Source organism: Hyla sarda, chromosome 6 (assembly GCF_029499605.1).
Source record: "Hyla sarda isolate aHylSar1 chromosome 6, aHylSar1.hap1, whole genome shotgun sequence".
NCBI classification, from domain to species: Eukaryota; Metazoa; Chordata; class Amphibia; order Anura; family Hylidae; genus Hyla; species Hyla sarda.
Genome location: NC_079194.1, coordinates 8,188,951 through 8,206,167, shown reverse-complemented (window position 1 = coordinate 8,206,167; position 17,217 = coordinate 8,188,951). Strand labels below are relative to the sequence as shown.

The 17,217-nt window shown below is 43.1% G+C and overlaps 1 protein-coding gene across 1 annotated transcript in view; it reads left to right on the top strand.

Moving 5' to 3' along the window:
• EPHX4 (epoxide hydrolase 4) overlaps positions 1–17,217 on the top strand; it is a 125,637-nt gene that overhangs the window by 19,560 nt on the left and 88,860 nt on the right. The window contains exon 2 of the mRNA XM_056523155.1: positions 11,242–11,327. Within this exon, the coding sequence (XP_056379130.1) occupies positions 11,242–11,327 (86 nt within the window). The remainder of the gene's footprint in view (positions 1–11,241; positions 11,328–17,217) is intronic.

Below are 17,217 nucleotides of genomic sequence, written 5' to 3'. Positions count from 1 at the left end.
TATCCTTGATATAAGATAGGGATAGGTATAAGGCAATCCTTCATATAAGATAGGGATAGACATAAGGCTATCCTTCATATAAGATAGTGATAGGTATAAGGCTATCCTTCATATAAGATAGGGATAGGTGTAAGGATATCCTTCATATAAGATAGAGATAGGTATAAGGTTATTCTTCATATAAGATAAAGATATACATAAGGCTATTCTTCATATAAGATAGGGATAGGTATAAGGCTATCCTTCATATAAGATAGGGATAGTCATAAGGCTATCCTTTATATAAGATAGGGATAGGCATAAGACTATTCTCCATATAAGATAGAAATAGATATAAGGCTATCCATCATATAAGAGAGGGATAGGCATAAGGTTATCCTCCATATAAGATAGGGATAGGCATAAGGCTATCCTTCATATAAGATAAAGATATACATAGGGCTATTCTTCATATAAGATAGGGATAGGCATAAGGCGATCCTTTGTATAACATGGGGATAAACATAAGGCTCTCCTTCATATAAGATAGAAATATATATAACGCTATCCTTCATATAAGATAGAGATATGTATAAGGCTATCCTTCATATAAGATAGAGATAGGCATAAGTCTATCCTTCATATAAGGTAGGGATAGGCATAAGGCTATCCTTCATATAAGATAGGGATAGGCATAAGGCTATCCTTCATATAAGATAGGGATAGGCATAAGGCTATCCTTCATATAAGATAGGGATACGTATAAGGCCATCATTCATATATGATAGGGATAGGCATAAGGCTATCCTTCATATAAGATAGGGATACGTATAAGGCCATCATTCATATATGATAGAGATAGGTATAAGGTTATCCTTCATATAAGATAGGGATAGGTATAAGGATATCCTTCATATAAGATAGGGATAGGCATAAGGCTATTCTTCATATAAGACAGGGATAGACATAAGGTTATACTTTATATAAGATGGGATAGGCATAAGGTTATCCTTCATATAAGATAGGGATAGACATAACGCTATCCTTCATATAAGATAGGGATAGGTATAAGGCTATCCTTCATATATGATAGAGATAGGCATAAGATTATCCTTCATATAAGATAGAGATAGACATAACGCTATCCTTCATATAAGATAGGGATAGGTATAAGGCTATCCTTCATATAAGATAGAGATAGGCATAAGTCTATCCTTCATATAAGATAGGGATAGGCATAAGGCTATCCTTCATATAAGATAGAGATAGGTATAAGGCTATCCTTCATATAAGATAGGGATAGGTATAAGGTTATCCTTCATATAAGATAGGGATAGGTATAAGGCTATCCTTCATATAAGATAGGGATAGGTATAAGGCTATCCTTCATATAAGATAGAGATAGACATAAGGCTATCCTTCATATAAGGAGCACTGTTCTTGATCCCCCACCTGCGTACATGCAATACTAGCATAAAGAATCCCGGCGAGGGATCGTGAACTTCAAATAATCTGATCCCCGACGGCATTCGGGTAGAGAACAGTACAGTACATGTAGTACAGGTAGAGAACAGTACAGTACATGTAGTACAGGTAGAGAATAGTACAGTACATGTAGTACAGGCAGAGAGCAGTACAGTACATGTAGTACAGGTAGAGAACAGTACAGTACATGTAGTACAGGTAGAGAACAGTACAGTACATGTAGTACAGGTAGAGAACAGTACAGTACATGTAGTACAGGTAGAGAGGAGTACAGTACATGTAGTACAGGTAGAGAACAGTACAGTACATGTAGTACAGGTAGAGAACAGTACAGTACATGTAGTACAGGTAGAGAACAGTACAGTACATGTAGTACAGGTAGAGAGCAGTACAGTACATGTAGTACAGGTAGAGAGCAGTACAGTAGATGTAGTACAGGTAGAGAGCAGTACAGTACATGTAGTACAGGTAGAGAGCAGTACAGTACATGTAGTACAGGTAGAGATCAGTACAGTACATATAGTACAGGTAGAGAACAGTACAGTACATGTAATACAGGTAGAGATCAGTACAGTACATATAGTACAGGTAGAGAACAGTACAGTACATGTAATACAGGTAGAGAACAGTACAGTACATGTAGTACAGGTAGAGAACAGTACAGTACATGTAGTACAGGTAGAGAACAGTACAGTACATGTAATACAGGTAGAGAACAGTATAGTACATGTAGTACAGGTAGAGAGCAGTACAGTACATGTAGTATAGGTAGAGAGCAGTACAGTACATGTAATACAGGTAGAGAGCAGTACAGTACATGTAGTACAGGTAGAGAACAGTACAGTAGATGTAGTACAGGTAGAGAACAGTACAGTACATGTAGTACAGGTAGAGAACAGTACAGTACATGTAATACAGGTAGAGAACAGTACAGTACATGTAGTACAGGTAGAGAACAGTACAGTACATGTAGTACAGGTAGAGAACAGTACAGTACATGTAGTACAGGTAGAGAGCAGAACAGTACATGTAGTACAGGTAGAGAACAGTACAGTACATGTAGTACAGGTAGAGAACAGTACAGTACATGTAATACAGGTAGAGAACAGTATAGTACATGTAGTACAGGTAGAGAGCAGTACAGTACATGTAATACAGGTAGAGAGCAGTACAGTACATGTAGTACAGGTAGAGAGCAGTACAGTACATGTAGTACAGGTAGAGAGCAGTACAGTACATGTAGTACAGGTAGAGAACAGTACAGTAGATGTAATACAGGTAGAGAGTAGTACAGTACATGTAGTACAGGTAGAGAGTAGTACAGTACATGTAGTACAGGTAGAGAGCAGTACAGTACATGTAGTACAGGTAGAGAGCAGTACAGTACATGTAGTACAGGTAGAGAGCAGTACAGTACATGTAGTACAGGTAGAGAACAGTACAGTACATGTAGTATAGGTAGAGAATAGTACAGTACATGTAGTATAGGTAGAGAGCAGTACAGTACATGTAGTACAGGTAGAGAACAGTACAGTACATGTAATACAGGTAGAGAGCAGTACAGTACATGTAGTACAGGTAGAGAGCAGTACAGTACATGTAGTACAGGTAGAGAACAGTACAGTAGATGTAGTACAGGTAGAGAACAGTACAGTACATGTAGTACAGGTAGAGAACAGTACAGTACATGTAGTACAGGTAGAGAACAGTACAGTACATGTAGTACAGGTAGAGAACAGTACAGTACATGTAGTACAGGTAGAGAACAGTACAGTACATGTAGTACAGGTAGAGAGCAGTACAGTACATGTAGTACAGGTAGAGAACAGTACAGTACATGTAGTACAGGTAGAGAACAGTACAGTACATGTAATACAGGCAGAGAGACATTTATGGGTTTTCATCAATATAAGATTAGTGGGGGTCTGACTTTTTGCTCCCCCACTGATGAGCTGCATGAAGTGGATGTGGGAGCATTAGGGCTTCTTCCTTGCTCACCATCATCGTTCCCAGATTTGTACTGGTTCCATTGACTTGAATGGAGCTGAGCCGTGATAATCTGCAATGTATAGAGTCAGACCCGCAATGATGAGATATTTAGGGCCCATATTTTGTTGCACCATGTTCACCAAATATAGGCTGTAGGTGGTGGGGCCCTATAGACACCTATAGATCAGATGACCCCAACTCAGTCCTCTTGGCCACCAACTTAGGATGTTGCGGCCCACTACTTTAGATCACTGGTGGACTCTAGAGGGAATCCCATATGAATAGAATTTGTGACCTCAATAATTTGTTATATAGCACACACAGATTCCACAGCGCGGTATATTCAAATTGGTCCCTGTGCCCATTGGGGCTTACAATCTAATATTATCAGCATGTTTTGTGTCTGAGGAAACCCACACAAACACAGGGAGAACATACAAACTCTTTGCAGATGTTGTCTATGGTGAGTTTTGAACCCAAGACAACTGTGCTAACCACTGAGCTACCTGGCTTCACCACCATGGACCATGTTAAAGGGGTGCTCCGCCCCTAGACATCTTATCCCCTATGTGCCGCTGGGGACCACCGGGATCTCCCTGCTGCATCCGGCATTTGTTTAGAGCAGTGTTTCCCAAGCCCGGTCCTCAAGGACCCCCAACAGGTCATGTTTTCAGAATTTTCTTAGTCTTTCACAGGTGATATAATTATGGTCAGTGCATCATCACAATGATATCACCTGTGAAAGACTAAGGAAATCCAGAAAACATCACCTGTTGGGGGTCCTTGAGGACCAGGGCTTGGGAAACACTGGTTTAGAGCGTCGGGTGCTGTGCCTGAGGCTCGTGACATCACGGCCATGCCCCCTCAATGCAAGTCTATGGGAGGGGGCGTGGCCGTGATGTCATGAGCCTCTGCCTCGCATCGCCAGTCATCCGGAACGGAGCTAAGTTCACTCTGTGCACCAGATGTCTGGGGTGCCGCAGCCGAGATCACGGGGGTCCCCAGCGGCGGGACCCCTGCGATCAGACATCTTATACCTTATCCTTTGGATAGGGAATAAGATGTCTAGGGGCAGAGTTCCCCTTAAAAGATGGCCTAGACTGTCAACTGGATGGTCCGTTTTCAGTGGGGAAGCCTCACATTCTTACCCGGTGGAGAGTAGTGTTGACTGCCCCCTATGGCAATAATCTCCAAACTGTGGCCCTCCTGATGGTGAAAAATGTCCCCTCCCAGCACGCCTGGACAGCCGTAGGCTTAGTATGCTCACATTTGACCCCTATAACTTTTTTATAATAAGGGCTCGATTTTTGTTTCTACCATTATTGTTTTAAAGGGACTTTTTGACATACCAATACTGTATGTTTATTTTATTGCTTTGTTTTCATGTTTTCATTTATATAATGGAAAGGGGGGGGGGGCTTATTTATAAAAAAAAAAAAAAAAAAAAAACGCTTTTTGTTCCTGGTTCAATAATTTTTACTGAAATTTTTTAAATACAGTAAACACAAAAGAAATATTTAACACAGTTTTTTTTTTCATAATTAACTTCACATTTTATTTAAGTCCCCACAAAGGACTATTATAAGCAATCTTTCCATTGCTGTTACTGTTCACTGCTCTGAGACCGGCTTGTACAGCCTTCCTATAGGCAAACTATGCAGAAAGATTCCCAGAGAAGGGGTGTAACTATAAGGGGTGCAGAGGTAGCAGCTGCATCGGGTCCCTGTGACTGAGGGGGCCCCATGGGAAGACACCAGTATCATGAATGGCACATGGTAGACATGGGGCCCCAGTATCAGATTTTGCATTGGGGCCCAGAAGCCCCAACAAGTTATGTCTCTGCCCCAGAGAGCGGCAGGGAGGAGGGTAAGAGACCTCTGGCTGCGATGTTCACTCATCGGACCCCCTGCAATCACACTTTGAGGGGTCCGATGAGTGGCCACAGACCTCCGGTATCATGTACTTTGGATGTGTCACCTGACCAGGGTTCCGCACCTTCTTCTTGCTGCGGAGGCCTCAATGACCTTAGTGGAACTCAGCCCCAAGCACTTCTGCACGACCTTGCTCCGGCGGACATGTAACCTCTGCTCTGCACAGCTTGTCCATATGACCAATAACGTATATTATTACCAGCCCCGGCACGTTACGCGCTTCCCCCGATAAGCTGGTCTTTAGTATGCCGGTCACACGCGTCCTTCTCCCTCACGTATTTTCCTACTTCAAAGTGCGGCACTTTAGCCCGGAGGCTTCTCTATCGCTTCCCGCTCCGAGAGAATCACAATTGGGATCTGACCTACATTGTGATATGATAAAGTGAAAGAATTAATCCATTTATCATCCCCCCCCCGTATATAAATTAAATAGGATCGATTACCCCAGATTAAGGAGATAAGTGAATCCGTTTGGGGACGGGGATGATATTAAATAATGCAAAAAATACTGGAGCAGTCCAGTAGATAGGTGAAAAAATTTGCAGAAGTGGTTTATTCCATCATGGTGCAATAGGCAACGTTTCAGCTGCAACGTTTCTATTAAATAGAGAGAACTCGCCGTTTATTGCTTAAAAATTAGGAAAACGCCAAAGGATAAAGGGGTATTCCAGGAAAAAACTTTTTATTTATTTATATCAACTGGCTCCAGAAAGTTAAACAGATTTGTAAATTACTTCTACTAAAAAATCTTAATCCTTCCAATAATTATCAGCTGCTGAAGTTGAGTTGTTGTTTTCTGTCTGGCAACAGTGCTCTCTGCTGACATCTCTGCTTGTCTCGGGAACTGCACAGAGTAGTAGAGGTTTGCTATGGAGATTTGCTTCTACTCTGGACAGTTCCCAAGACAGGTGTCATCAGAGAGCACTTAGACAGAAAGAACAACTTGTTACGCCTAGCGCTCCGGGTCCCCGCTCCTCCCCGGAGCGCGTACGGCGTCTCTCTCTCCGCAGCGCCCCGGTCGGTCCCGCTGACCGGGAGCGCTGCACTGTCATGGCCGTCGGGGATGCGATTCGCACAGCGGGACGCGCCCGCTCGCGAATCGCATCCCAGGTCACTTACCCGTTCCCGTCCCCTGCTGTCTTGTGCTGGCGCGCGCGGCTCCGCTCTCTAGGGCGCGCGCGCGCCAGCTCCCTGAGACTTAAAGGGCCAGTGCACCAATGATTGGTGCCTGGCCCAATTAGCTAATTGGCTTCCACCTGCTCCCTGGCTATATCTGATCTCCTCCCTTGCACTCCCTTGCCGGATCTTGTTGCCTTGTGCCAGTGAAAGCGTTTAGTGTGTCCTAAGCCTGTGTACCAGAACTTCTGCTATCCATCCTGACTACGAACCTTGCCGCCTGCCCCCGACCTTCTGCTACGTCTGACCCTGCTTCTGTCTACTCCCTTGTACCGCGTCTATCTTCAGCAGTCAGAGAGGTTGAGCCGTTGCTAGTGGATACGACCTGGTCACTACCGCCGCAGCAAGACCATCCCGCTTTGCGGCGGGCTCTGGTGAAAACCAGTAGTGACTTAGAACCGGTCCACTAGCACGGTCCACGCCAATCCCTCTCTGGCACAGAGGATCCACCTCCTGCCAGCCGGCATCGTGACAGTAGATCCGGCCTCCCGCTGAGGTTCCCCTGCCTTATATCTCTGATCTCATCACGGTGGTCGCCCAGCAATCCCGACAGATCGCCCATCTAACCCACCAGCTGTCGGAAGTGTCCACCATTGTGCAGCAACTTCAGTCGCAACTTCAGCAGCAATCATCTCCTCCGCCAGCTCCTGCACCCCTTCCGCAGCGAGTGGCCACTCCTAGCCTCCGCTTGTCCTTGCCGGACAAATTTAATGGGGACTCTAAGTTTTGCCGTGGCTTTCTTTCGCAATGCTCCCTGCACTTGGAGATGATGTCGGACCAGTTTCCTACTGAAAGGTCTAAGGTGGCTTTCGTAGTCAGCCTTCTGTCTGGAAAAGCCCTGTCATGGGCCACACCGCTCTGGGACCGCAATGACCCCGTCACTGCCTCTGTACACTCCTTCTTCTCGGAAATTCGAAGTGTCTTTGAGGAACCTGCCCGAGCCTCTTCTGCTGAGACTGCCCTGCTGAACCTGGTCCAGGGTAATTCTTCCGTTGGCGAGTACGCCGTACAATTCCGTACTCTTGCTTCAGAACTATCCTGGAATAATGAGGCCCTCTGCGCGACCTTTAAAAAAGGCCTATCCAGCAACATTAAAGATGTTCTGGCCGCACGAGAAACTCCTGCTAACCTGCATGAACTCATTCATCTAGCCACTCGCATTGACATGCGTTTTTCTGAGAGGCATCAAGAGCTCCGCCAGGAAAAAGACTTAGATCTCTGGACACCTCTCCCACAGTCTCCATTGCAATCTGCGCCTAGGCCTCCCGCCGAGGAGGCCATGCAAGTGGATCGGTCTCGCCTTACCCTGGAAGAGAGGAATCGCCGTAGGGAAGAGAATCTTTGTCTGTACTGTGCCAGTACCGAACATTTCTTGGTGGATTGCCCTATCCGTCCTCCACGTCTGGGAAACGCACGCTCGCACCCAGCTCACGTGGGAGTGGCATCTCTTGATGCTAAGTCGGCTTCTCCACGTCTCACGGTGCCTGTACGGATTTCTCCTTCAGCCAACTCTTTCCTCTCAGCCGTGGCCTGCCTGGACTCTGGTGCTTCTGGGAATTTTATTCGGGAGTCCTTGGTGAATAAATTCCGCATCCCGGTGACCCGTCTCGTCAAGCCACTCCACATTTCCGCGGTCAACGGAGCCAGGTTGGATTGCACCGTGCGTTACCGCACGGAGCCCCTCCTAATGTGCATCGGACCTCATCACGAAAAAATTGAGTTTTTGGTCCTCTCCAATTGCACTTCCGAAATTCTCCTTAGACTACCCTGGCTTCAACACCATTCCCCAACCCTGGATTGGTCCACAGGGGAGATCAAGAGCTGGGGTTCCTCTTGTTTCAAGGACTGCCTTAAACCGGTTCCCAGTACTCCCTGCCGTGACCCTGTGTGTTCCCCTGTATCCGGTCTCCCTAAAGCCTTTATGGACTCTGCCTGCCATAAGAAGTGCCTCACCCCCCCTCCCAGTCCAGTCAGGCAAGCCTCGGTGCCTCCTCATGGCTCTCGTCCTGGTGTCACACTGCCCCGTGCCAGGCTTCGCCCTCTGCCCTCCCTCCCCATTCCCACTCCTGCTATACTGCCTGCCGTTGAGGAATCCCTCCATTCTTTCCCGGTGTCCTCATCCCAGGGGAGGCAGTTACCGGACAAAGAGAAGGGGAGACCTAAGGGGGGGGGTACTGTTACGCCTAGCGCTCCGGGTCCCCGCTCCTCCCCGGAGCGCGTACGGCGTCTCTCTCTCCGCAGCGCCCCGGTCGGTCCCGCTGACCGGGAGCGCTGCACTGTCATGGCCGTCGGGGATGCGATTCGCACAGCGGGACGCGCCCGCTCGCGAATCGCATCCCAGGTCACTTACCCGTTCCCGTCCCCTGCTGTCATGTGCTGGCGCGCGCGGCTCCGCTCTCTAGGGCGCGCGCGCGCCAGCTCCCTGAGACTTAAAGGGCCAGTGCACCAATGATTGGTGCCTGGCCCAATTAGCTTAATTGGCTTCCACCTGCTCCCTGGCTATATCTGATCTCCTCCCATGCACTCCCTTGCCGGATCTTGTTGCCTTGTGCCAGTGAAAGCGTTTAGTGTGTCCTAAGCCTGTGTACCAGAACTTCTGCTATCCATCCTGACTACGAACCTTGCCGCCTGCCCCCGACCTTCTGCTACGTCTGACCCTGCTTCTGTCTACTCCCTTGTACCGCGTCTATCTTCAGCAGTCAGAGAGGTTGAGCCGTTGCTAGTGGATACGACCTGGTCACTACCGCCGCAGCAAGACCATCCCGCTTTGCGGCGGGCTCTGGTGAACACCAGTAGTGACTTAGAACCGGTCCACTAGCACGGTCCACGCCAATCCCTCTCTGGCACAGAGGATCCACCTCCTGCCAGCCGGCATCGTGACACAACTCAACTTAAGCAGCTGATAAGTACTGAAAGGATTAAGATTTTTTAATAGAAGAAAATTACAAATCTGTTTAACTTTCTGGAGCCAGTTGATATATATATATATAAAATAAGTTTTTTCCTGGAATACCCCTTTAATAAAGTAAATAGTCCCAGGGAATGAGATGTAAGATGGAGAAATCTCCTAGTGCACGGGTGTAGATGCCAGACACCGTGGTCAGGGCTGCGGCCCCTGCATCATTGGGATACTGGTTTTAGGGGTCGGTCACTAATTAGGGCAGTGTTTTCCAAAAGTGCGCCTCCAGCTGTTGCTAAACTATAACTCCCAGCATGCCCGGACAGCCAAAGGCTGTCCGGGCATGCTGGGAGTTGTAGTTTTGCAACAGCAAGAGATTTACATTTTGGAGATGACTTATTCTCTATTAGATAGCAGTATTTCCCAACCATAGTGCCTCCAGCTGTTGCATAACTACAACTCCCAGCATAGCCGGACAGCCAGCAACTGTCCAGGTATGCTGGGAGTTGTAGTTATGCAACAGTTAAAGATCCACAGCTTGGAAACAACTTATTCTATATTCTATAGCAGTGTTTCCCAACTAGGGTTCCTCCAGCTGTTGCATAACGACAACTCCCAGCATAACCGGACAGCCAGCAACTGTCCGGGCATTCTGGGAGTTGTAGTTTTGCAACAGCTAGAGATCCAGAGCTTGGAAACAACTTATTCTATATTCTATAGCAGTGTTTCCCAACTAGGGTTCCTCCAGCTGTTGCATAACGACAACTCCCAGCATAACCGGACAGCCAGCAACTGTCCGGGCATGCTGGGAGTTGTAGTTTTGCAACAGCTAGAGATCCAGAGCCTGGAAACAACTTATTCTATATTCTATAGCAGTGTTTCCCAACTAGGCTGCCTCCAGCTGTTGCATAACTACAACTCCCAGCATAACCGGACAGCCAGCAACTGTCCGGGCATGCTGGGAGTTGTAGTTTTGCACCAGCTAAAGATTCACAGTTTGGAAACTACTTATTCTGTATTCTATAGCAGTGTTTCCCCAACTAGGGTGCCTCCAGTTTGCAGACAACTTGTTCTATAGCAGTGGGTCACCATTGGATCAAATATTTTTTTCCTTCACTGTATGGGATCTTTGGTCCCCTCAGGCACCAGGGTCAGTGTGCACCCGCTATATCTTTCCCCCAGGTCCTATGTGCTGTATATGTATGTATCAGCGTACAAGAAGGAGATTGAGGACATAACAGGGACTACTGGAGCACGAAACACGAATGTATCCTGCACTGTATAATTGTCACCCATGTTTAAAGGGGTTATCCAGGAAAAAACTTTTTTTATATATCAAATGGATCCAGAATGTTAAACAAATTTGTAAATTACTTCTATTAAAAAATCTTAATCATTTCAGTACTTATGAGCTTCTGAAGTTGAGTTGTTCTTTTCTGTCTAAGTGCTCTCTGATGACACGTGTCTCGGGAACCGCCCAGTTTAGAAGAGGTTTGCTATGGGGATTTGCTTCTAAACTGGGCGGTTCCCAAGACAGGTGTCATCAGAGAGCACTAAGACAGAAAAGAACAACCTTAACTTCAGAAGCTCATAAGTTCTGAAAGGATTAAGATTTTTTAATAGAAGTAATTTACATATCTGTTTAACTTTCTGGAGCCAGTTGATATATATATATATATATATATATATATATATATATATTATATATATAAGTTTTTTTTTCCTGGATAACCCCTTTAACCCTTTATCCTCATCACTAACTTCTGTATTTTAAATCTGCAGGATTCCGGATTACGATTCCACTACGTCGCGGCCGGAGAACGAGGAAAACCCCTCATGTTGCTTCTCCATGGATTCCCTGAATTCTGGTAAATACTTCTTCATTGTGACATATTAAATATTTTTATATACATGAAATTGTACAGTTCATATATATATATATATATATATATATATATATATAGATGGATAGATAGATATACGGTGTAGTGAGTGATCCCTCCTCAGCCGCCATCCTTCTCCTGAAGCCATATATATATAGATAGATAGATAGATAGATAGATGTATATATACTGTGTTTATAAATATATATATATATATATATATATATATATATATATATATATATATAGATAGATAGATAACAAATAGAAACAGTGGAGCAGTTCAACCAGATTATGCAAAGCAGTGGGTGCCAGCAGAAAAAACACCCCAGGTGAAGGGATGTACAAAAATCCACACCAAAATAGAAATGCTGCGGCACTCCAAAAGGTACAGTGAAAAAATAATTTATTGACCTGACATCAGAAGCGACGTTTCAGCTGCCCGATTGCAGCCTTTCTCAAGCTGAGCTTGAGAAAGGCTGCAATCGGGCAGCTGAAACGTCGCTTCTGATGTCAGGTCAATAAATTCTTTTTTCACTGTACCTTTTGGAGTGCCGCAGCATTTCTATTTTGGTGTGTATATATATAGATAGATATACGGTGATATTCTTTGTCTGTATTATATATATATATATATATATATATATATATATATATATATAGATGGATAGATAGATAGATATATGGTGTAGTGAGTGATCCCTCCTCGGACGCCATCCGTCTCCTGATGCCATATGGTCTTCTGTTCACTCCAGGAGATTCAGCAGAATTAAGCAGATAAACCCGTCATTTCAGCAGTTTCACCAGCGGTCGGACAGATTGATGCCCATAACATATGATGTAATGCTCAGTGGGCAGCAAATGTTTTCTATTATTAAAGGGAACCTGTCAGCACATTATATGCCCACCGTATTTTACTTTAGGGATGTCCCAATACCGTAGAACAGTATACAGTGGAAAAAAGCGGAGGTGGCGCCGGGTGCGGTGTAGGTCTTTTAGCCGGTATAGGGAGGTTACCCGGGTGGGGGGTAGCGTATCCCTTGCTGGTGATGGTAGCTTGGTATGCAGGCCTGTAAGTCCGTATGGAGGATGTAGAACAGGAAAAAACTGCGGTGGCGCTCCCAAGGAAGTAACCCGAAGTCGTGGGTATATGGTATAAAGTGAATAATTTATTTTTACAGCATAAAGAAATCAAAAAAATCAAAAAAAATAATAAAACAAAAAGCTTAATGCAAGACGCGTTTCGGGAGTCACAGCTCCCTTTCTCAATTACAGGTTGAGAAAGGGAGCTGTGACTTCCGAAACGCGTCTTGCATTAAGTTTTTTATTTTATTATTTTTTTTATTTCTTTATGCTGTAAAAATAAATTGTTCACTTTATACCATATACCCACGACTTCGGGTTACTTCTTTGGGAGCGCCACCGCAGTTTTTTCCTGTTCTCCAATACCGTAGAGGGTGAGGACCGATACTTACTGACAACAATTACCCCTTAATGACGCAGGGTATTTTCTGTTTTTTCATTTTCATTTTTTCCTCATCACCTTCTAAAAATCATAACCCTTTCAATTTTCCACCTAAAATTCATATTATTGCTTATTTTTTGCGCCACCAATTCTACTTTGCAGTGACATTATTCATTTTACTCAAAAATCCACAGCAAAACAGAAAAAAAATCATTGTGCAACAAAATTGAAGAAAAAAACGCCATTTTGTAAATTTTGGGGTCTTCCGTTTCTACGCAGTGCATTTCCCGGTAAAAATGACACCTTATCTTTATTCTGTAGGTCCATACAGTTAAAATGATCCCCTACTTATATAGGTTGGATATTTTCGTACTTCTGGAAAAAATCATAACTACATGCAGGAAATTGTATACGTTTAAAAATATCATCTTCTGACCCCTATAACTTTTTTATTTTTCCGCATATAGGGCGGTATGCGGGCTCATTTTTTGCGTCGTGATCTTTTTATCTGTATTATTTTTGTTTTGATTGGACTTTTTGATTGTTTTTTATTGACTTTTTTATGGTATAAAAAGTGACTAAAAATACGCTATTTTGGAAGCCATAGTCCGTGCGGTTTAATTAACAATATATTTTTATAGTTCGGACATTTACGCACGCGGCGATGCCACATATGTTTATTTTTATTTACACAGTTTTTTTTTTTTTATTGGGGAAAAGGGGGGTGATTCTGACTTTTATTATGGAAGGGGTTAAATGATCTTTATTAACACTTTATTTTCAGTGTTTTTGCAATGTTATAGCTCCCTCTAGGGGCATAACACTGCACACACTGATCTTCTACACTAATCACTGACAGGCAATAGCCAGGCATTGATCAGTGTTATCGCCGCTCGACTGCTCCTGCCTGGATCTCAGCCAGGGAGCAGTCATTTGGCGATCGGACAGCGAGGAGGCAGGTAGGGACCCTCCAGCTGTCCTGCAAGCTGTTCGGGACTCCGCGATTTCATTGCGTCGGTTCCGAACAGCTCCACTGAGTTAACCGGCAAAGTTTACTTCCACTTTAGATGCGGCGATCAACTTTGATGGCCGCATCTGAAGGGTTAATACCGGGCATCACCGTGATCAGTGATTTCCGGTATTAGCCGTGGGTCCCGGCCATTGATGGCCGCCAAGACCGATGCGTTCTATCCCGCTCTAGCCCGCTCATAACGTATGCATATGTCCTGTAGCAGGAAGGGGTTAAAGGGGTATTCCAGGGAAAAACGTTTTTTTTTTTTTTGTTTTTTTTCTAGATCAACTGGCTCCAGAAAGTTAAACATATTTGTAAATGACTTATATTAAAAAATCTTAATCCTTCCAATAATTATCAGCTGCTGAAGTTGAGTTGTTCTGATCTGTCTGACAACAGTGCTCTCTGCTGACATCTCTGCTTGTCTCGGTAACTGCACAGAGTAGGAGAGGTTTTCTATGGGGATTTGCTTCTACTCTGGACAGTTCCCAAGACAGGTGTCATCAGAGAGCACTTAGACAGTAAAGAACAACTTAACTTCAGCAGCTCATAAGTACTGAAAGGATTAAGATTTTTTAATAGAAGTAATTTACAAATCTGTTTAACTTTCTGCCACCAGTTGATGTATAAAAAAAAGTTTTTTTCCTGGATAACTCCTTTAATGTTGTGTGACAGCAGAGGAGGCTGTAGACTTTGTGAAGCTTTAGGCGAAAGACGAACCTGAGGCCCTCACTAACAGTTATAATTAAAGGGGTACTCCACTGGAAAAGTTTTTTGGTTAAATCAACTGGTGCCAGAAAGTTATACAGATTTGTAAATTACTTCTATTAAAAAAAATCATAATCCTTCCAGTAATTATCAGCTGCTATATGCTCCACAGAAAGTTCTTATCTTTTTTAATATCTTTCCAGTCTGACCACAGTGCTCTCTGCTGACACCTCTGTCCATGTCAGGAACTGTCCAGTATAGGAACAAATCCCCATAGCAAACATCTCCTGCTCTAGACAGTTCCTGACATGGACAGAGGTGTCAGCAGAGAGCACTGTGGTCAGACTGGAAAGAAATTAAAAAAGAAAAGAACTTCATGTGGAGCATACAGCAGCGGATAAGTACTGGAAGGATTAAGATTTTTAAATAGAAGTAATTTACAAATCTGTTTAATCTTTGTGGCACTATTGATTTAAAAAAAAAAATGTTTCCAGTGGAGTACCCCTTTAAGATATGTTCCCAGCAGGGGTGGACTGACAACTCATTGGGCCCCTGGGCAATTAATGCAGGAGTATCCCTTTAAATAGCTATAACTCTTTCAATCTTCTACCTACAGATCCATATGAGGCTTCTTTTTTGCACCACTAATTGTACTTGTAATTACATCACTGATTTTATCATAAAAGCAAAAATTATTTGTGGGGAAAATGAAAAAACAAAAAACAGCTATTTTGCATCTTTTAGGGGCTTTGTTTCTATGCAGTGCACTTTACAGTTAAAATAACAAATCTTTATACTGTAGGTGCATTACAACAATACCCAGTTTATTTAGGTTTTATTCATTTTACTACTTTTTATATGTATAAATTGTCCTCTTCTGACCCCTATAACAATGGGATGTATGGGGCTCATTTTTTGCGCTGTGATCTGTAGTAATTAACGGGGTATTCCAGGAAAAAACATTTTTATATATATATATATATATATATATATATATATATATATATGAACTGGCTCCAGAAAGTTAAACAGATTTGTAAATTACTTCTATTAAAAAATCTTAATCCTTTCAGTACTTATGAGCTTCTGAAGTTGAGTTGTTCTTTTCTGTCTAAGTGCTCTCTGATTACACCTGTCTCGGGAACCGCCCAGTTTAGAAGAGGTTTTCTATGGGAATTTGCTTCTAAACTGGGCGGTTCCTGAGACACGTGTCATCAGAAAGCACTTAGACAGAAAACAACAACTCAACTTCAGAAGCTCATAAGTACTGAAATGATTAAGATCTTTTTAATAGAAGTAATTTACAAATCTGTTTAACTTTCTGGAGCCAGTTGATATATAAAAAAAGTTTTTTTCCTGGATAACCCCTTTAATGATACCAATTTTGTTTTCAATGGACTTTTTGCTCACTTTTTTAATAAAAAAATTTTTTTAATTAACTGGTTCCAGAAAGTTAAACAGATTTGTAAATTACTTCTATAAAAAAATCTTAATCCTTCCAGTACTTTTTAGCAGCTGTTTGCTACAGAGGAAAATCTTTATTTTTTTTAATTTCATTTTTATCTTGTCCACAGTGCTCTCTGCTGACACCTCTGTCCGTATCAGGAACTGTCCAGAGCAGGAGAAAATCCCCATAGCAAACCTATGCTGTTCTGGACAGTTCCTGACACGGACAGAGGTGTCAGCAGAGAGCACTGTGGACAAGACAAAAAAAGAAATTCAAAAAGTAAAGAATTTCCTCTGTAGTATACAGCTGCTAAAAAGTACTAAAAGGATTAAGATTTTTTAATGGAAGTAATTTACCAATCTGTTTCACTTTGTGGCACCAGTTCATTTAAAAAAAAAAGTTTTCCCCCGGAGTACCCCTTTAATGTTTTTGGAATATGGAAAAAGGGGGGTGATTTAACCCTTAGAGGAAGCGAGGTGTAAATGTATGCCCTGAAGATTGAACCAAGATCCAGAGCTTCATACCAGGTAGATCCCGGCTATTGTCAGCACCTAGGGCTAATATCGGACATTGCCAATTGGGTAAATGTCCGGCATTAACCCTTTAGACCCCACAATCAAAGTTGATTGTGGCGTCAGAATGCAGGAAATTTAGTTGCCAGCCAACTAATAGTGTCCCAATCAGCTGAGAGGACAGTGGGAGGTCCCTTACCTCACTCCACACTGCCAGTCCCGCGCTCTTTTAGTGTAAGGAGCCATGGCAGCCTGCAGTAGTGGAGCAACGATAACACTGATCAATGCTGTGCTATAGCATAGCATTAAACAGTGTATGCAATCAAAAGATTACATGTAATAGTCCCCTATAGGGACTAAGGAATTAAAATTAGTTTAAAAAAAGTTAATATATGTAAAAAAGCCAATTCCCTCATAAAAGTTTGAATCAAACAATGTTAACATACAGTGGGGGGAAAAGTATTTAGTCAGCCACCAATTGTGCAAGTTCTCCCCCTTATAAAGATGAAGCTGTAATTATCATCATAGGTTGTAACCTCAACTATGAGAGACAGAATGAGAAAAAAAAATCCATAAAATCCCATTGTCTGATTTTTAAAGATTTTATTAGCAAATTATGGTGGAAAATAAGTATTTGGTCAATAACAAAAGTTCTTCTCAATACTTTGTTATATCCCCTTTGTTGGTAATGACAGAGGTCACATGTTTTCTGTCTTCACAAGGTTTTCACA